This window comes from Nomascus leucogenys, chromosome 12 (assembly GCF_006542625.1).
Source record: "Nomascus leucogenys isolate Asia chromosome 12, Asia_NLE_v1, whole genome shotgun sequence".
Lineage (NCBI taxonomy): Eukaryota > Metazoa > Chordata > Mammalia > Primates > Hylobatidae > Nomascus > Nomascus leucogenys.
The window spans coordinates 14,927,360-14,948,196 of record NC_044392.1 but is presented as its reverse complement, the minus strand read 5'-3'; the positions used below and the strand labels follow the sequence as shown (position 1 = coordinate 14,948,196).

At 40.5% G+C, this 20,837-nt stretch overlaps 1 protein-coding gene across 4 annotated transcripts in view; it reads left to right on the top strand.

The window, feature by feature from the left end:
• PIK3R3 (phosphoinositide-3-kinase regulatory subunit 3) overlaps window positions 1-20,837 on the top strand; it is a 93,834-nt gene that overhangs the window by 55,052 nt on the left and 17,945 nt on the right. For all 4 annotated transcript variants that reach the window (XM_003259037.2, XM_030823823.1, XM_030823822.1 and 1 more), the window contains 4 exons: window positions 968-1,066; window positions 11,683-11,863; window positions 12,604-12,729; window positions 16,687-16,829. In XM_003259037.2, coding sequence (XP_003259085.1) covers window positions 968-1,066; window positions 11,683-11,863; window positions 12,604-12,729; window positions 16,687-16,829 — 549 coding nt within the window. The remainder of the gene's footprint in view (window positions 1-967; window positions 1,067-11,682; window positions 11,864-12,603; window positions 12,730-16,686; window positions 16,830-20,837) is intronic.

Below are 20,837 nucleotides of genomic sequence, written 5' to 3'. Positions count from 1 at the left end.
GTGTTTAATTTTTTGAAGAGGACTTAATACATTTTATTTAAAATAATTTTTTTTTGAGATAGAGTCTCGTTCAGTCCCCCCAGGCTGGAGTGCAGTGGTGCAATCTCAGCCCACTGAAACTTCCGCCTCCCAGGTTCAAGCGATTCTCCTGTCTCAGCCTCCCAAGTAACTGGGATTACGGGCACTTGCCCCGCCACCACGTCCGGCTAATTTTGTATTTTTAGTAGAGACAGGGTTTCATCATGTTGGCCAGGTTGGTCTCGAACTCGTGACCTCAAGTGACCTTTCTGCTTCAGCCTCCTAAAGTGCTGGGATTATAGGCGTGAGCCACTGCACCCAGCCATTTTATTTTAAAATTGGTTAGAATATTTCTATCTTAATATTGTACAATAAAATAGTCTATTTTTTTTTTATTTTAAGATCACGTGGTTCTGATATGATTCAAGGGTCTTTTATGCCCTGCCATTTCCTTTAAGTGTTCCTAGTGTTGTGCCTTAAAGTCCTAAACCAACTCTACAGAAGGAATTTGTTATCGGGACAAATTCAAACTAGGAGAATATCCTGTTGAAAGGTTACAAACTTAGTGAATTTTCCCCCTTCTGTTCAGAAACAGCTGCCACTGTTGCTTAAATATAACCTTCTTTCTAAACAGCCGCTGTTTTTTTCCTGAAACTTTATAAGTTCAGACCTGCCTAAGAACCCTAAAGGCTTGATGGAAACAGTATCTCTTACACACATTGGAAATCTGGAAGAGTTTAAAAATCAAATAGCTCTTCTGCAGATTGCAGAACACCAAAAATCAAAACAGAAAGAGCATATTTAATGCAGGGAAGAACTAAATGACCTCTAAAGGGCTCCATTATTCTATAACCTTAGGCACACCTACTGCCGAAGACGCCTTAGTAGTAACATGTAAAGACAACCAGTGTTGACATTTTTTCATTTTTCTTATAATTCTGTTCTTCAGGGAGGAGGTAAATGACAAATTGCGGGATATGCCAGATGGGACCTTCTTGGTCCGAGATGCCTCAACAAAAATGCAGGGAGATTATACTTTGACTTTGCGGTAAGTACTTTTCAGTCTTTTGGCTACTGCTCTACTGATATTATTTTAGTTCTGGGTATACAGATATTTCTGTATTTAAATCTTTATACAATTTTTCATATTTTCATTTAATTTATGTACATAATTTCCAGTCTGGCTAATTCTTTTTTCTATACATTAAGTATTTAAACATTTTGTATAAAAATGGCAACTTAAAAAAATGTAGAAAGAAAATAAAAAAGTTAAAATCCCAAAATGTAAGGGGGTAGGACGCATACCGTTGACCTTATAAAGGAAGTAGAAGTCATGGGCATATTCTAAGGGTAAAAATGAATCTATCCTTCGAATAACCCTATTATCTTCCTTAATGCAGACTTTAGAAAGCAGAACTCAACATAATTTTGGTTGATGAAGATATGTTGAAGATAAAGCAGTTCCTAGCCTGTATCATGCTTTCCATATGGGCATATTAGAGTCTTTTAAGTGATGGATGTATGACTTTTTATATTTGCACATATTTTTAAAAGGTTAAGAAAACTGCATGAGAAATTTCCACATTTAATTTTAATAATTAAAGTAGCCCAATTACAATAAAGCCTTATGATTTTTTTTAAAAAAGGAACTATTTAACAAAAAGAAAAAAACAGTAACAATGACTAACTTTCTTGTACTAAGGCCTTTACATGGAATATATCATTTATTCTTCACAACAACCTTATGAGGTAGGTATTATTATTATTCCTATTTTATAGAGGTAACTAAAGGTTAACATAGTTAAGGAACTTGCTGAAAGTCACATAGTTAGAAAGTGGTAGAGGAAGAGTTTAAATCCAGATTCATCTGGCTGTTCGCTTCCTTTCCAGACTAATATCTTTAGGAAAAATAATGCTATATTTTATGCTAATATGGCATAAATTTGGAGGCACTATTTTAGTTTCTGGTAAAGAGCTAAAGAAATTAATACCTTTGCACTTGAATTGTGCTGACTAATCAGTGTTCTACAATAATTCATTGAACACAATTTTTCCTCTACTCCAGTCAGGCTTCTGTCTCTACCACTCCACGGAGACTGCTAAACCAGTAGCCACTTTTCTCTTCTTACCTTACTTGACCTCTTAGCAGCATTAGTCATAGACACTTCTTCTTAGAAGCAGTTTATTGTTTTGGCTGTTAAGACATCACGCTTTGCGATTTTCTTCCTAACTTTAAGCTATTTTGCTCAATATCTAAATTTTAAGTGTTCCAGGGCTTGGGACTTGGGCCTCCTTTTCTTCTCTATATTCATTCTCTTAAGGTGAGCTTGTCCTGTCCCATCGCCTTAATATATGTGATGATTAATTTTAGGTGTCAGTTTGGCTGGATTACCTAGAGAACTGGTAAAGCATTATTTTAGATGTGTCCATGAGGGTGTTTCCAGAGCAGATTAGCATTTGAGTCAGTGGACTGAGTAAGGAAGATCGCCCCTCAATGTGGGTAAGCACCATCCAATTGGCTGAGGATAGAACAAAAAGAAAGAAAAAAGAATTTTATCTCCCTCTGTCTTGGAGCTGGAGCACACTCTTATTCTGTCGTTGGAAATCAGAACTCCAGCCTTTGGACTCCAGGACTTATACCAATCCTCCCCACCCCCTATGGGTTCTCAAGGCCTTCAATCTTGGACTGAGAGTTATACCATTGGCGTCCTGGGTTCTGAGGCTTTAGGACTTGGACTGAGCCACACTACTGGCATCCCAGCTTGCAGATGGCCTGTAATGGGACTTCTCAGCCTCCATAATCATGTGAGCCAATTCCCCTGATAAATCCCCTTGTATTTATCTTTCTCTCTCTCCTATTGGTTCTGTCTCTCTGGAGAACTCTGATTAACACAGATTTGGCACCAGGAATGATTCTAGAGGAACGTAATTTTTTTTTTTTTTTAACACAGGTTGTTGCTCTGTCTCCCAGGCTGGAGTGCAGTGGCATGATCATGGTTCACTGCAGCCTTAACCTCCCAGGCCTAAGTGATCCTCCTACCTCAGCCTCTGGAGTAGCTGGGACCAAAGGTGCATGCCACCACACCCAGCTAGTTTTTGTGTTTTTTATTTTTTGTAGAGATGGAGTCTCCCTGTGTTGCCCAGGCTGGTCTCAAAACTCCTGGGCTCAAGTAGTCCTCCTGCCTCGACCTTCAGTTCTGGGATTACAGGCATGAGCCACTGCGCCCAGCCTGAGGAAGAGAATTTTTTTTTTTTTTGAGATGGAGTCTCGCTCTGTCGCCCAGGCTGGAGCGCAGTGGCGCGATCTCGGCTCACTGCAAGCTCCGCCTCCCGGGTTCACGCCATTCTCCTGCCTCAGCCTTCTGAGTAGCTGGGACCACAGGCTCCCGCCACTACACCTGGCTAATTTTTTGTATTTTTAGTAGAGACGGGGTTTCACCGTGGTCTCGATCTCCTGACCTTGTGATCCGCCCACCTCGGCCTCCCAAAGTGCTGGGATTACAGGCGTGAGCCACCGCGCCCGGCCAGAGGAAGAGAATTTTAAGGATGAGTTTCCTTAATTAATTTTGGGGTTCCTGGAATTGGCTCTCTTAATTTGATGAGACTTAAAAATTCTAAGGACCCTACTTCTAATAGTACAGAGAGCACTGATAGTCCATGGTGTCCTCATAGAGATATGCAAAATATCTGCATTTGATACTAATTTACCACCTGTAAGAGGCAAGGAACTTGGCAACCCTGTATTTGATACTGTCAAACGTTTGTAGAAAACCAAGGTTTTCTAATATTGCTGGACAAAGTGATAAAAGAAAAGGGTGAGCTCAGGGTTTTGATTTCCTGGCCCTAGCTCTGCCATAAATAGCCCAAGAGCTTCTAAATATGCCCTAAGTCAGAATCTTCTCTTGTGTTGCCAAAGGTCTGAAATTGCAAAAAATCAAACACATGCTCTCATCATGTGATTAGCTGAATTACAATCAAAGTTGAAATATCAGCCTTGTAAGGTATCTGCTGTTAAAATGAGGGCATTGGTTGGGAAAGAATGGAATTCTATACGTTTGGATGGGGATGTGTGGGAAGACCCTGATGAGGCTGGGGACATTGAGCTCCTAAATTCTGATGAGTCTTGTTTGCCAGCAGAAGTGGCCTCCCACCCCCAGTAACAGCATCCCCCCTACACTGGCCTTTCCACCTTTGTCTGAGGGGATTGACTCTGCATTGCCTAAGGAAACCGTAATGGCCTTCCTCGAGGCAGCTGCTAAGCAAGAGGATGCTGAGTCTTGTCAGGACCTACCCCCACCACCCCTCTTTGCTTCTAGACCTATAGCTAGACTTGAGTCCCAGCAGCCCCTAAAGATGAGGTACAAACTTTTACCGATGAGGAGATGCGCTACATGCTAAGAAAGCTACTTGAGGTTTCTAATTTATACAAGCAGAAATCTGGAAAACATGTATGGGAATAGATATTTAGGGTGTATTTAGGGTGTGAGATAATGGTGAAAGGAACATAAAGTTGAGTCAGGCTGAATTTATTGCGTTTTTTTTGTTGTTGTTGTTTGTTTGTTTGTTTTTTTGACGGATCTCGGCTCACTACAAGCTCCGCCTCCCAGATTCCCGCCATTCTCCTGCCTCAGCCTCCTGAGTAACTGGGACTACAGGCGCCTGCCACCACGCCCAGCTAATTTTTTATATTTTTAGTAGGCTACCTGTGTTAGCCAGGATGATCTCAATCTCCTGACTTCGTGATCCTCCCGCCTCGGCCTCCCAAAATGCTGGGATTACAGGCATGAGCCACCGTGTCTGGCTGAATTTACTGTTTTTGGCCCACCAAACACATTCTGCATTTAATATTGAGGCTCAGGGAGTTAGAAAAGGCAACAGTTGGCCGGTCATGGTGGCTCACGCCTGTAATCCCAGCGCTTTGGGAGGCCAAGGCGGGTGGATCACGAGGTCAGGAGTTCGAGACCAGCCTGGCCAATATGGTGAAACCCTGTCTCTACTAAAAATACTAAAAAAAAAAAAATTAACTGAATGTGGTGGCATGAGCCTGTAGTCCCAGCTACTCGGGAGGCTGAGGCAGAGGAATCGCTTGAACCTGGGAGGTGGAGGTTGCAGTGAGCCAAGATCGCGCCACTGCACTCCGGCCTGGGTGACAGAGCAAGACTCCGTCTCAAAGAAAAAGAAAAGGTAACAGTTTATTTGGTTAGTTGGCTGAAACATGGATGAAAAGATGGCCTACTGTGAGCCAGCTAGAGGTGTCTGATCTACCTTGGTTAACACAGAGGAAGAGATTCAAAGGCTTAGGGAGGAGACTGGGTTGCCACAGTGGATTTGTCACTTAAAATCTACTTATTCACACTGGGTGGGTCCAGACTACATACTTTTCAGCAGTACTTTGAGAAACAGATTTGTGAGGAGAACCCCATCATCCCTAAATGCCATGATTGCTCTTCTCTGTAGGCCAGACCTTAAAATGGGAACTGCAGTCAGTCGGTTGAAAAATTTAAATGCAATGGGAATAACTGGATCCCAGGGTAGCAGAGGCCAAGTGAAGGGACTCAGTTGACAAAGGCAAGGGGGACATGGTTATCATAATGGACAGCAGAAGCAAAGCAACAGTCAGAATAGTCTGACTCATGTAGACCTGTGGCATTGACTAATTCGCTGTATGGGCAGCTCACTGTCTATTTTCTTCTCCCTTCCCACCTAGTCTGTCTTGCCCTACTACAATTTAAATTCTGTGAGGTTGGGGATTTTGTTTAATGATTGCTGTATCTCCAGTGTCCAGATTAGTGCCTGATAATGGGTAAGCATTAGAGAATGGATGCCTAATATATATATATTTATATTTGTGTTTTTGAGACAGGGTCTCTCTCTGTCACCCAGGCTAGAGTACAGTGGTGTGATCATAGCTAGCTGAAGCCTTGAGGCTCCTGCCTCAGCCTCCCGAGTAGCTAAGACTACAGGGGTGTGCCACCATGCCTGGTGCTAATTTTGTAAAAATTTCTTTGTAGAGATGAGGTCTCACTATGTTGCCCAGGCTGGTCTCACACTAAGGGTCTCAAGTGATCCTCCCACCTTGGCCTCCCCAGTCCTGGGATTACAGGCATGAGCCACCATGCCCAGCCTACAAATACTTATTTAATAGATGAATATGCTTCTTATTTATCTGGAAAATGGTTTTAAACCCTCACTAAGTTGTGGAATTTCATTCCTTTTAAGGCTGAATAATAGTCTGCTATATGTATATACTACATTTTGTTTGTCCATTCATCACTTGATAGCATTAGCAAGAATGTTTGAAAATTTTCATAGATCTATCACAAGGTCTGACATACAGTAGGTGTTTGATAGGTGTTGAGTAAATGTTTGAAAGACAGAATTAATGAGAGAAAGACAAAGAGAAAGTTTCTCGCAGGAAATGACAGTTGAGCTAGGTCTTGATAGATTTTTGCAAGGCAGAAGAGTGATGATCTTAATTCAATTTAATAAATACTTGCAACTCAGTACTCTGCAGGGTATCTAACAATGAGTTAAAACTTTTGTCTCAGGGAATATATAATCTAGTGAGGACAAAGGGAGTGAGAAAATGGCTTTGAGTGAAAGTTTAACAGCAGGAGAGGTTCACACAATATGCTTTGGAGGCTGGAAGGAGGAAAAGAGATATCTTTGTTAAGAGAATGTAGAAAACTGACCTTCACGGAAGAGACTGCATTTGCAGAATATCTTGAAGAAGGGGATAGGTTTGGACATGTAGAAAGTGGGAGGGGAGTAGCAGGAATAGATAATAATAGGAGCAAATATACGGAGGTGAGATTTTATAGCTGCTTTCTGTGAGATGTAGTCCTGTTTGGCTAAAAGATACAGTTTGTGAAGAAGAAGTGGTAGGGGATAGGAGGTTGGAAAGGGGTCATGTTTAAGAGGGCCTTGAATTCCAAAACTTGGGAGTTTGTATTTAATGTTGTAGGTAGGTGGGGAGAACCTACTGCATTTTTTCGGCAGGGAAATTGTGATCAGGCTATATATATATATATATATATATACATTTTTTTTTTTTTTGAGACAGAGTCTTGCTCTGTTGCCCAGGCTAGAGTGTAATGGTGTGCGATCTCAGCTGATTGCAACCTCCGCCTCCCAAGTTCAAGCGATTCTGCTGCCTCAGCCTCCTGAGTCTGGGATTACAGTCGTTTGCCACCACGCCCAGCTAATTTTTGTATTTTTGGTAGAGGCAGGGTTTCACCATGTTGGCAGGCTGGTCTTGAACTCCTGACCTCAGGTGATCTGCCCGCCTCGGCCTCCCAAAGTGCTGGGATTATAGGCATGAGCCACCGCGGGGATAGATGTTGACTTCTAGCTGCTCCAGAACTGCAAGGTAAAAATGTATCTAGGATATAGCTAGAAATGTAGGTTTAATGCTTGGGAGAGAGTATAGGGCCAGAGAAAGAGTCAAGCTACCACATGCATAAATGGGATTTTTATGGAAAAAATATATAAAATTTAAAAAGGTGGAGGCTGAAGGCACCTAAAAAAAAAATTTTTTTTTTAGGGAATAACTAGGGTCAGGGACGAGAGAGGAAGAGTGGTTTGAGAGGTTGAAAGAAAATAATTTCATCAAAGTTATGGAAGGATGAAATATTAAGAAGGAAGAGACTGAGGGAGAAGGAAGGCCTGGGATAAAGGAAGGGGACAGAATCTGAATTTGTTCAAAGTCATTGGTGACTCTCAAATGAGAGGAATGAGAGTAAAACCAGACTGCAGAGAGTAGTAGGTAGTGAAGAAATAGAGATTTTTCAGTTCAATACGTCTTATTTTTTAAATCGGTAAATAGTATTTGTTGTAGAAAATCTGGATACTTAACAAATCTTTAAGAATCTGCTCTCTGCCAGGCATTGGACTAGGTGCTGAGATACAAGGAGGACTAGCATGACCTTCAATTCCTTCATTCCTTCTCTCATCTCTGCTTAGAGTTCATGGTACATTATTATTAAAATTACCCATGTGAATATATCCTTAACAAACTTGCTCCTCTCTTCCTCCAGCGTAGTCACCAGACTGAATTCCAACACGTATTAAATTCAATTCTCCACCTAGTCCTTGCCTATACTTGAGCTGCTGAATGTGGAGAAGGGGACGTGACCACATGGACTGGTTTCACATTAATTATGACCACTAACCTTAAGTGACTTTTAAAACTGCCCAGCTTAACTTCTGCATTTCCACAATGCATTCATCCTGCTTCCTCGTCACTTTCCTAAATGACAATTTCACATGTTCTTTTTTTTCTCTTTTAAAGGACAACCCTTCTTCCCACTTTTAACTAAAGAACTTGCTTTTAATTTCACTGATATGTGGACACAGTCAGACGAGAACTCCTTCATGCCCTATTACCACAGCTATCAACATATTTACACATTAATGTGAATAGTCTGCCGCTTTTGTGTTCCAGTGGATGACTGTTCATGTCCTTGTCCAGGGTCTGCTTCTCTGTTTGTGGACTGGATCCCATCCCATCCCTCTAATCTACTCAAGGACATCACTCTAGGAATTATCTTGTCCTCTTTGTTGGATCAACAATTTTTGTCTCTCTATTGAGTCATTCCCATCAGCATATAAATATACTCTATTATCTCCTATTTAAGAATAGTAAATAATTGACCCTGTATCTCTTTCTAGCTGCTTCCCTATTTCTCTGCCCTTATTTATAGCAGTATTCCTCGAGACACTTGCCTATGGGCATTTCTTCTTCATCTTCTTTCATTTTCTTAAATCCATTCCAGTCAGGGTTCTATCCTTACCATTTCACTGAAACCATTTAATCAGTTCATTTAGTGATATCTACTTTGCCAAACCTAATCATCACTGGACTTAGTTGATAATTTCCTCTTTGTTGAAATGCTTTTGTACGTATTGGTTTTTAGGATATCACACTCTTAGTTCTCCTCTCACTTCATTAATTGCTCCCTTTTGGTTTCCTTTGCTGGTTCTTCCTTCCTTGTCTCTGACCACTAAACATTGGCATACGCCAGTGCTTGGGCCTTGGACCTCTTCTTCTGTCCAGCTATGCTCACCGTCAAATAACATATATTGGTTGTGAATTTCTGTCTTTAGCCCAGACCTTTCTCCTGAACTTTAGATTCTTTAAGTAGGCTGCTGGATCATCTGCTTTTGAATGTTTAGTAGGCATCTCAAACTTAAAGTGTCTAAACCAAACTTTTTCCCCCTTTAAACATATTCTTTTTTTTTTTTTTTTTTTTTTTTTTTTTTTTTTTTTTTTTTTTGAGGTGGTGTCTTACTCTGTAACCCTGGCTGGAGTGCAGTGGTGTGATGTTGGCTCACTGCAACCTCTGCCTCCGGATTCAAGCGATTCTTCTGCCTCAGGCTCCTGAACAGCTGGGATTACAGGTGCCCTTCACCACGCCAGGCTAATTTTTGTATTTTAGTAGAGACGGGGTTTCACTACATTGGTCAGGCTGGTCTCGAACTCCTGACTTCAGGTGATCTGCCCGCCTCGGCCTCCCAAAGTGCTGGGATTATAGGCGTGAGCCACCGTGCCTGGTCTAAACACATTCTTTTTAAATAGCCTTCTTCATGTCAATAAATGACAATTGCATTCTTCTGATTGCTTATGACAAAAACCTTGAAATCATCTTTATCTTGTTTTTCTGTCATATTCGTATCCAAGCCATCAGCAAATCCTGTCAGCTGTCTTCAAAATATATTAAGAATCTCACTATTTCTCATGACCTCTACTACTGCTACCCTCATCCAAGACACCATCATGCCTTGCCTAGATTATTATAAAAGTTTCGTAAGTGATCTTTCCACTTCTACCGCTGCCCTTGTTGAACAGTCCTTTCTCAACTCAGCAGCCAGAGTGAGCCTTTTAAACCACAAGATAGATTATATGATTCTACTGAAAACCCTTTTGTGCCTCCCCATCTCACTCAGTAAAAGCTAAAGCCCTTTCAGTAACTTACAGACTGTTATTACATAATCTAAGCTCCTTTTACATCTGTTACCTAGTCTCCTATTACTCTCCCTTTTGGTCATTCAGGCCCAGCATCACTGGCCTTCTTGCTGTTCCTCAAACATGCCAAGCATGCCCTTACCGCACCTCTCTCTAGGAAACTTCCCATACATATCTGCTGTACTAGATCCCTCACTTCACTTAGAACTCTGTTCAAATGTCACCTGAACAGAGAGGTTTTCCTTGAGCAATACAAACAATTCCTCCATCACAAGAACTCCTTTCCCTTCACTCTGCTTTATTTTTTTTCCCAATAGACTTACTACCATTTGGTATATTTAGTTGTTTATTTTTGTGTTCTATCTTGAGAAGTTTGTTATCTTCTTTAATAAACTGAAAGACAGAGATATGTTCCTTATGCTGTTAAACTGGAAGCTCCATGAGAGCATGGACTGTATCTGGCTTGTTAATCATATATCTGTAGTGCATTGTGTAATTCTTGGCACATAGATATTCAGCACATCATTTTAAATGAATGAATGTCTTTTAACTTTAACAGAGAGGCCAGCTTGCAATTATTGTATGTGTGAGTGTACACATTTATAGTAACCGTATATGATTAGATGGTCCTTCTCATGTACATTTAATAGAAATAATTTATCATCCCTCTAAAAACTGACCTAAACATTGTTTAAATCAGCTTATAGGGTCAATGTTACTGTGTTTGAACTTTTACAAAAAGGTCATTTATATAAATGCCATTTATATAAAATGGCATGGCATAGAGATAGGGGCATAAGTCTGCATGTTGCTATAAGAAGAGTTGAATGGGAATGGTACAGCATTTTGCTATGAATCAACCTGCTGTGGTTTTAGATTATGCCTTATGGGACTTGCAAAACATTGCTATTTTAAACTGTAGTTATAAATTATCTTTTAAGGGACCATTTAGATATGACTCAGTAAACAAAGGTGGCCTGAACTGTCCAAGCATGAAATTACATTCATCTAATATACATAGCTCTTCAAAAGCTATACTTTGTAAAACAGTTGAATGACTTGAATCATTTACATGTTGTGATGGTCTGAACAGTCATTTCTGAGAATTATAAGCAAGTGTAAAATACAAAATAGTATAAGGTTCTAGATTAATTATGCAGCTATAAATCATAGATTAAGGAGCTCAATTATGTTTGTGCATTAACAATAAAACCTTGAGTGTGTTGGTGATTGTGTGACAAATGTTTATCATTCCCTTCACATAGAGATGGCTTCTGCTCCCCCCACAGAGACATACAACCACATATCTTTAGGTCCTTAAGATATTTTTTCTGTTTTTCCTGATAAAAATATTGATAGAATTTAAATTTGAAAATTCATTCAGAATATAAACAAAAATAGAATTTACTTGTTTTATTTTTCTTAAGTGATTTTTTGTGCTACATTTGTTCATACTGAATGCCGTGTAGATATGTTGACCTTTAATAACCAAAGTATTTTATGGACAAAACAATGCAAAAGTAATAATATATATATGTGTTCACACACACAGTAACATGCCTTTTCACTCCTTCTAGCCTCGTTAACATAGTAAAACTTGTTTATTATGTGACACCAAGCTTTCATGTCTCCATATGAAAGCAGTAGTTCAGTTGAATTTGGGGGAAAAAAATCCACAGTTGTTGTCTTGTTGTTTGCAGGAAGGGAGGCAATAATAAGCTAATAAAGATCTATCACCGGGATGGTAAATATGGCTTTTCTGATCCTCTGACATTTAATTCCGTGGTGGAGCTCATTACCCACTATCACCATGAATCTCTTGCTCAGTACAATCCCAAACTTGATGTGAAGCTGATGTACCCAGTGTCCAGATACCAACAGGTATGATTATGGAAATCCTTGCTAGCTATTGAGCAAGTGATTATTTAACAACCTTATTTGATTTTATTTACCAGACTTACCAGTTTAAAAAAACTAGCCATTTTGTTATTTACTTATTTATTTACTTTGAGACAGGGTCTCTGTTGCCCAGGCTGGACTGCAGTGGCATGAATATGGCTCACTGCAGTCTTGACCTTCTGGGCTCAAGTGGTCCTCCTGCCTCAGCCTCCCCGGTAGCTGGGATCACAGGTGCATGCCACAACTTCAGGATCTTGCCATGTTGCCCAGGCTAGTCTTGAACTCCTGGGCTCAAGCAGTCTTATCACTTCAGCCACCCAAAGTGTTGCGATTATAGGCATGAGTCATTGTGCCTAGTGCCTACTTAAGATTTTAGATATTTTTGGAACTTATTTTGTGGCTACCCTTCTGTAATATCTTATTGCATGTACTTGTTACCTTTATATAAAAATACTTATGTTTATGTTTCCCACTTATACTTCATTTCTTAATTTTTAAAGTATTAATCATTTTGATGTGACTTAAAGGCTGATCTTAATATTATCAAAGGATTTGGTACATTTGTGTGCTTGATATTAATACAGTGGCTTAAACCTGTACAGTTGAAATACAGTTTAAAAATAATAGATGGTTGAGGTGATATTTTCCTTTAAAAAATAGATGTGGAAAAAGTCACATGTCAGAATTGTTAACATTCTTTATTTTTTTCCTTACCTGTATAGGATCAGTTGGTAAAAGAAGATAATATTGATGCAGTAGGTAAAAAACTGCAAGAATACCACTCTCAGTATCAGGAGAAGAGTAAAGAGTATGATAGGCTGTATGAAGAATATACTAGAACATCCCAGGTTGGTATATTTATGTTGTTTTGACTAGTATGTGTGCAATGTTTTAGTTACATCAAATTTTCTGTCATTCACTTGATCTTTAGCTGTTTTAATGTCTTAAAGGTTTAAACAGCCTTTTTGAAACTTTAATGATATAAATTCACCTCCCTTCTTAATTGGTTAAGGATATAATTTGTATCAGTTAATATTAACTGGTCGCAAGTAACAAAAAAAATAACAAAGGCTTCAGATAGAAATTTAGTTTTCTTTCATGCGTATATAGGCACTACAGGGGTGTCAGAGTAACTCCACTGTCCTCAGAACTTATAGGCATTTTCTGTCTTGATGCTTTGCTCTCTGTGGAAGAGGGCTTAACTCTAGTATCAGCCATCACAACCATATTCTAGTAAACAGGAAGGAAGAATAGGAAGGAGAAAGGAAGGTTCTCTATCTTTAAGACAACTTCCTAGAAGGAGCACACTCTGCTTTCACTTTTATCCCGCTGGCTAGAACTAAGTCACATGGGCATACCTAGCTACAGGTCACAGCTAGCTGTAGGGGAGGCTGAGAAATCTAGTTTTTATTTGGTCAAGTGTGCTCAGCTAACGTGGAGATTTACTGAGGAAGAAGGAGCTGATAGATGGAAATTGTGGGCTTACGAGTAGACTTAGCTACACAGTTTTTAGATCATTAACTTTAATAACCAGTAATACTTTTCATATTTATGATATAGAGCAAAATTCTGTAGAATAATCTAGTTTCTTTCCTAGGACTTCTTAGGCCTGACTACTTTGATTCTTTTTTAGCTAGACTTGGATTGGTTTAATTTGCCTTAAGTTGTTATATAGTTTGTCAAAAGTGTTTGGAATTTTGATGAAGCTGAGTATCTTCACAGAAGTTTACCTTTTATAATATTTGGGTAGGAAGTGGCTTAGGAAAATATATTTAACTGTATTTTTCATGTACATTCTCTTGGAACACAGGTTATTACTTTGAATATCAAATGATTTATAGAAGCATTAGTCTATGTTGATTCTACTTAATTCCTAGTAAATTCTTAGTGCAACAATAACTTACCCTGGGCTCTTTTTAGTAGGTAACAATAATGGATTTTTTTTAGCGTTTACTTTCTATTTCATGAATTTCTGCTCTTTTTCATTTTTTTTCTGCTTTCTTTCAGTTTAATTTTCTCCTTTCCTAGCTTCTTAAGGTAGAAATTTTGTTCATTGGTTTAAAAACTTTCCTTTCTAAAATAAGCATTTAAAACAATACATTTTCCTCTAAGCACTGTGTATATGCATCTCACAAATTTCGTCATACTGTTTTCCTTATTATTCAGTTTTTAATATTTTCTATTTTTTTGTGATTTATTCTTTTGCCGCTTGTGTTTTTAATTTCTAAATACTTGGGATTTTCTAATATATTATTTATTTCTAATTTAAATTAATTTTGTTGTTAGTAAATATATTCATTAAAGTTATATTCTTTTGACATTTATTGACCTAAATTTTATTTTATTATTGATATTTTTATGAGACAGAATCTTCCTCTGTCGCCCAGGCTGGAGTGAAGTGGCACCATCTCAGCTCACTGCAACCTCTGCCTCCCGGGTTCAGGCAATTCTCCTGCCTCAGCCTCCCGAATAGCTGGGATTACAGGCATGTACCACCATGCCCGGCAAATTTTTGTATTTTTAGTAGAGACAGTGTTTCACCATGTTGGCCAGGCTGGTATCAAACTCCTGACCTGAGGTGATCTGCGCATCTCGGCCTCCTAAAGTACTGGGATTACAGGCGTGAGCCACCATGCCTGGCCAACTCTTTTTTTATTTTTATTTTTTATTTTACTTACTTATTTTTTTGAGACAGAGTCTCACTCTATTGCCCAGGCTGAAGTGTAGTGGCACGATCTCGGCTCACTGTGACCTCTGTCTCCCAGGTTCAAGTGATTCTCTTGCCTCAGCCTCTTGAGTAGCTGGGATTACAGGCATCCGCCACCATATCTGGCTAATTTTTGTATTTTTAGTAGAGATGGGGTTTCGCCACGTTGGTCAGGCTCGTCTTGAACCCCTGACCTCAAGTGATCGACCTGACTCAGCCTCCTAAAGTGCTGGGATTACAGGCATAAGCCACGGCGCCCAGCCATAAACAACTCTTTAAGAAGCTTATCTGTGATTTGAAGAGAATTTTGGAATAAGAGTGCTTTTTTTTCAAAGTGTTGTTACCAGAGCTTGTTTATATGCTGCTAAGAAGAAACCATTAGACTGGGAGAGTTAATGATGTAAAAGGGGCTAGCTGATACAATAGAGTGAAGTACCCAGAAAGGAAGGGGAGCTGAGACTCAGAGCACATGTAAATAAAGGGAGAGGAAGGGAGAGAAGAGGTGAACAGGTAGGTTTATAGTTTTGGTGGCAGGTGTAGTGGTATAGTGGCATTGTTTATGGGGGAGGTGCTGACTTACTAGTGATATCAAATACTTTTCCCTTTGCTGCTCTACTTACCAGTATATCTACCAGTGTTAATAAAGTCTAAATTATTAGTGTTTTCTTTGAAGATCCAGGGCCAAAACTTCATAGGTAATTTCTAACCTTGCAAGGGAGCTAAAGCTCTCCACTATAAGAGTTGTAGAATTAGTACCAAGATATTTGGCATATGGGCATTCTAGTTAGTTTTTAGTATTGAGATACATTTGATATAATCTCAACTGTATGGACTATCACAAGGTTCCAGCCTCCCTCATCTGCTAATCCTCTAATGTTCTAGCCCTACTGGGCAATTACTAATCCTTGAACATGCCTTGTTATTTTATGTATATATTATACCATGCCTTCTTTGTGCAGTGCTGCATTTTCTTCCTCTATCTCAGTTCTTTAAGACCTAGCTTAAGTGTCACCTCCTCTGTGAAGTCTCTGTAAAGCAATAAATAACTAGTTAATATCACTTGGTTGCCTCTTCCATGACATGAAACCAAACCTTATTAGAGTTCAGAAATCTGTTCCACCTGTATATTGAGTCCTGGAGGGCAGGCTTCATGTTTCACAAATCTCTGTCACCAGAGGGTAATTTCTGTACAGTGGATTCTCAATAATCAATTGTGAAAATGACAAATGCTTAAGCTGAGTGTGTGGTGCCCTCCTGAAGTCTCAACTAGTTGGGAAGCTGAGGTGGAATGATCCCTTAAGCCCAGGATTTCAAGTCCAGCTTAGGCAACAGTTTTAAAAAAACCAATCCACCCACCCACCCACCAACCAAAACCAAAACCAAACACTCCAGCCCAATGAGTGCTAGATAATGTAGGAATTATCCCATAAGCATCAAAACTTCTAGAATTGTAAACATTCAGGACAGCAGTTTTTCTAGACCCTTATGCATATTTATTGCCTTTCTAAAAAGCAAACTGAACAAAATTTAACCTTCTGAAGATTTTCGGGGAGTCGTGATTCAGATGCTTTTTTGTTTTTGTTTTTGTTTTTTTGAGACAAAGTCTTGCTCTGTCACCCAGGCTGGAGTGCAGTGGTGCAATTTCGACTCACTGCAACCTCTGCCTCCTGAGTTCAAGCGATTCTCCTGCGTCGGCCTCCTGAGTAGCTGGGATTACAGGCGCCTGCCACCACGCTTGGCTAATTTTTGTATTTTTAGTAGAGACGGGGTTTTGCCATGTTGGCCAGGCTGTCTTGAACTCCTGACCTCAAGTGATCTGCCTGCCTCGGCCTCCCAAAGTGCTGAGATCACAGGTGTAAGACACCACGCCTGGCCTATTTTATAGTTTAAATGATGTATTTTACATACAAGTAATAGAGTAGGTGTTGAATAAAAGCTCTTGTTTTAGTCCTGCTAAACAAGGAGAAAGACTTTTGAAAGACTAGGTGTTATATGGGATTATATTAATAACTAGAATTAAAAAATTTGTTTAACACCAAGGTTAGAAGAAAATAATAAAGATAATGAAGCCTGTGTTTTTTCTTCTTCTCTCCTGTAGGAAATACAGATGAAGAGGACTGCAATAGAAGCTTTTAATGAAACAATTAAAATATTTGAAGAGCAGTGTCACACACAAGAACAACATAGCAAAGAATATATTGAGCGATTTCGCAGAGAGGGGAATGAAAAGGAGATTGAACGGTAAGTCTACTTAGTACCTCCAAGGGCATCAGTGAGACAGGATTTATTTTCTTCCCCAATAATTTCTGTCTTGTTTGCTTTTACCCCCTCAAACTGCACAGCCCTACTATTGGAACCACTTGCTGTTTCCACTAATGGCACCAAATTGAACTTCCTCTCTCCTCTCCTCTTTCTTCATTCTCCCAAATTAACTCCTGCTTATCCGTTAGGACTTCAGGTTGGATATCATCTTTTCTAGAAACTGTTTCCTGATTCTGGAGACCAATTTAGGGGCTGTATTTTGGGGTCCCTACAGTGTCTGGTCCTGATCCCTAGTGTAACATTTACTGTATGCCATGCCCACTCAACTGTAAACTCATTGAGAGTAGGCATGGTGGCTTATTTTCCATGGTAGCCCTAGTACCTACCTATGTATGGGAGTACATAATGGGTGCTCATTGAATATTTTTTTGAATTGAATATCAACTTTGGCAGCAATCTGAGAATAAATTTTAGTAGAACAAGACTGTAGGCAGGAACACCAGCCTGACTTGCACATGACTGCAACGTTTGTGGTCATCAGGTTAAACGATAATGAGGGCCTGGACTAGAGAAGTAGCAGAAAAGAAGCAGGAGGTCATGGGAATGCTAAGGACTCTATGCCTGACCAGATATGGTAGATGTGGGAGAAGTCAAAGATTATTCCTAGATTTCTGGTGTGAGAGACTGGAAGATGGTGTTTTTCACCAAAATAAGAAGTACATGAGGAGAGTTTAGGGTTGGAACCAGTGAGTTCGAGGTTCCTGTGAGAACACAAATGGAGCTCACTGTGGGACAGGCAGATGATTATTTGGATTTGGAACTTGGTATAGAAAGGATTTGGGAGGCGTAGGTGTGTAGTTGATGGAAGATGCCAAGAATGAAATTACATAGTAAGAATGAGTGGCAGGAGAAGTAATGGATTTGATAACTAAAAGGATATTGAAAGCCTATCAAAGCAAATTTAGTGGAGTATTGGAAGACTAAGCTAGATTATAGTGGGTTGAGGAGTGCTAAAGTGGATAATAAATACAAGTAATTAATATGCAATGGAAAAGCAAAATTATTTCTCATATTAGGACCACAGTATTAGTGTATTTCTGTGTACATGAGTTTAGAGCTAAGCGCTGTGAGGCAGTGTACCTTAATGGTTAAAGTGCTGTGAGACAGTGTAGCTTAATGGCATGAGTTTAGAGCTAAGTGCTGTGAGGCAGTGTAGCTTAAATGGTTAAAACTATGGGCTTGAATTCTGAATTGGCCATTTATTAGCTGTATAACCTTGGGTGAATAAACTTTTCTCAGTCTGTTTACTATTCCATAAACTGAATAATATCTTGTTGGAATGCTAGAGAATTAAGTAATATATATCTTGGCACATGATGGGCTTTCAGTAAATGATAATTATTTATTTATTTATTTATTTGAGATGGAGTCTCTCTCTGTTGCCCAGGCTGGAGTGCAGTGGTGCCATCTTGGCTCACTGCAACCTCTGCCTCCTGGGTTCAAGCGATTCTTGTGTCTCAGCCTCCTGAGTCACTGGGATTACAGGTGCCCACCACCATGCCCGGCTAATTTTTGGTATTTTTTAGTAGACACGGGGTTTCGCCAAATTGGCCAGGCTAGTCCTGAACTGCTGACCTCAGGTGATCCACCTGCCTTGGCCTCCCAAAGTGCTGGGATTGCAGGCTTGAGCCACTGCGCCCGGCCTAATTATAATTATTATTAACGATGAAGAAACAGAAAAGGATTTGTAGTTTTGTTGCAGAGGGAAGTAAAGTAGCATGATAACGTTGTTTTATTTTTTTATTTATTTTTGAGAGAGTCTTGCTCTTTTGCCCATGCTGGAGTGCAGTGGTGCGATTTCGGCTCACTGCACCCTCCGCCTCCTGGGTTCAAGTGATTATCCTGCCTCAGCCTCCCAAGTAGCTGGGATTACAGGTGCATGCCAACACACCCGGCTGATTTTTGTATTTTTAGTAGAGATATGGTTTCATCAAGTTGGCCAGGCTGGTCCTGAGCTCCTGACCTCAGGTGATCCACCCGCCTCGGCCTCCCAAAGTGCTGGGATTACAGGTATGAGCCACCATGCCCAGCCTATTTTATTTTTTTATTATTTTTTGAGGTAGGGTCTTGCTCTTTTGCCCAGGCTACAATGAAGTGGCATGATCATGGCTCACTGCAGCCTCAACCTCCTGGGCTCAAGGGATCCACTTGCCTCAGCCTCCCGAGTTGCTAGGACTACAGGCAAGCGCCACTGCACTGGCTAATTTTTAAAAATCTGTTTGTAGAGATGGGGTCCTGAACTCCTGGGCTCAAGCAATCCTCCCCCGTCAGCTTCCCAAAGTGCTGGGATTACAGGTGTGCATCCAGCCTATGAAGTTTTAATAGTAATATAAAGCTACATATTGAATGACAAGGGAATAACGTAGATAGCTGTTACCATAAGGGTTCAGAGCATAGCAAAACTTTGTGTGTTGGAAAAGCTTATCGCTGTCATCTGTTGCATGCTTACCCAGATAATGTCAGGGAATGTTTTTGTCCTTTACATGTATTGTCACATTTAATTAACAGAAAAACCCAGTGAGGTAAGTACTGTTGTAGGTACCCATTTGTATTAGTCCATTTTCACACTGCTGATAAAGACATACCTGAGAGTGGGGCAGTTTACAAAAGGAAGAGGTTTAATTGGACTTACAGTTCCACGTGACTAGGGAAGCCTCACAATCATGGTGGAAGGGAAGGAAGAACAAGTTACGTCTTAGATGGATGGCAGAAGGCAAAGAGAGAATGAGGAAGATGCAAAAGCAGAAATCCCTGATAAAACCATCAGATCTCATGAAACTTACTCTCTACCATGAGAACAGTATGGGGGAAACCGCCTCCATGATTCAGTTGTTTCACCCTGGTCCCTCCCACAACATGTGGGAATTATGGGAGTACAATTCAAGAGGAGATTTGGGTGGGGACACAGCCAAACCATATTATTCTGCCCCTGGCCCCTCCCAAATCTTGTGTCTTTACATTTCAAAACCAATCATGCATTCCCAACAGTCCCCCAAAGTCTTAACTCATTTCAGCATTAACTCAAAAGTCCACAGTCCAAAGTCTCAACTCATTTCAGCATTAACTCAAAAGTCCACAGTCCAAAGTCTCATCTGAGACAAGGCAAGTCTCTTCTGCCTATGAGCCTGTAAAATCAAAAGCAAGCTAGTTATTTCCTAGATACAGTGGGGGCACAGACATTGGGTAAATACAACTGTTCGAAATGGAAGAAATTGGCCAGAACAAAGGGGCTACAGGGTCCATGCAAGTCTGAAATCCAGCAGGACAGTCAAATCTTAAAGCTCCAAAATGGTCTCCTTTGACTCCATGTCTCACATCCAGGACATGCTGATGCAAGAGATGGGTTCCCATGGTCTTGGGCAGCTCCGCCCCTGTGGCTTTGCAGGGTACAGCCTCCCTCCTGGCTGCTTGCACAGGGTGGCCTTGAGTGTCTGCAGCTTTTCCAGGCACACAGTGTAAGCTGTCAATGGATCTACAATTCTGGGGTCTGGAGAACAGTGGCCCTCTTCTCACAGTGCCACTAGGTGGTGCCCCAGTAGGAACTCTGTGTGGGGGCTTCGACCCCACATTTCCCTTCCACACTGCCCTAGCAGAGGTTCTCCATGAGGGCCCCGCCCCTGCAGCAAACTTCTGCCTGGGCATCCAGGTGTTTCCATACGTCTGAAATCTAGGTGGAGGTTCCCAATTCTTGATTTCTGTGCACCTGTAGGCTCAACGCCACGTGGAAGCTGCCAAGACTTGGGGCTTGTACCATCTGAATCCATGGCCTGAGCCCTATGTTGGCCCCTTTCAGTAATGGCTGGAGTGGCCAGGACGCAGGGCACCAAGTTTCTATGCTGCACACAGCTCAGGGATCCTGGGCCCAGCCCATGAAACTCCTTTTTCCTCTAGGCCTCTGGGCCTTGATGTGAGGGGTGATGTGAGGGG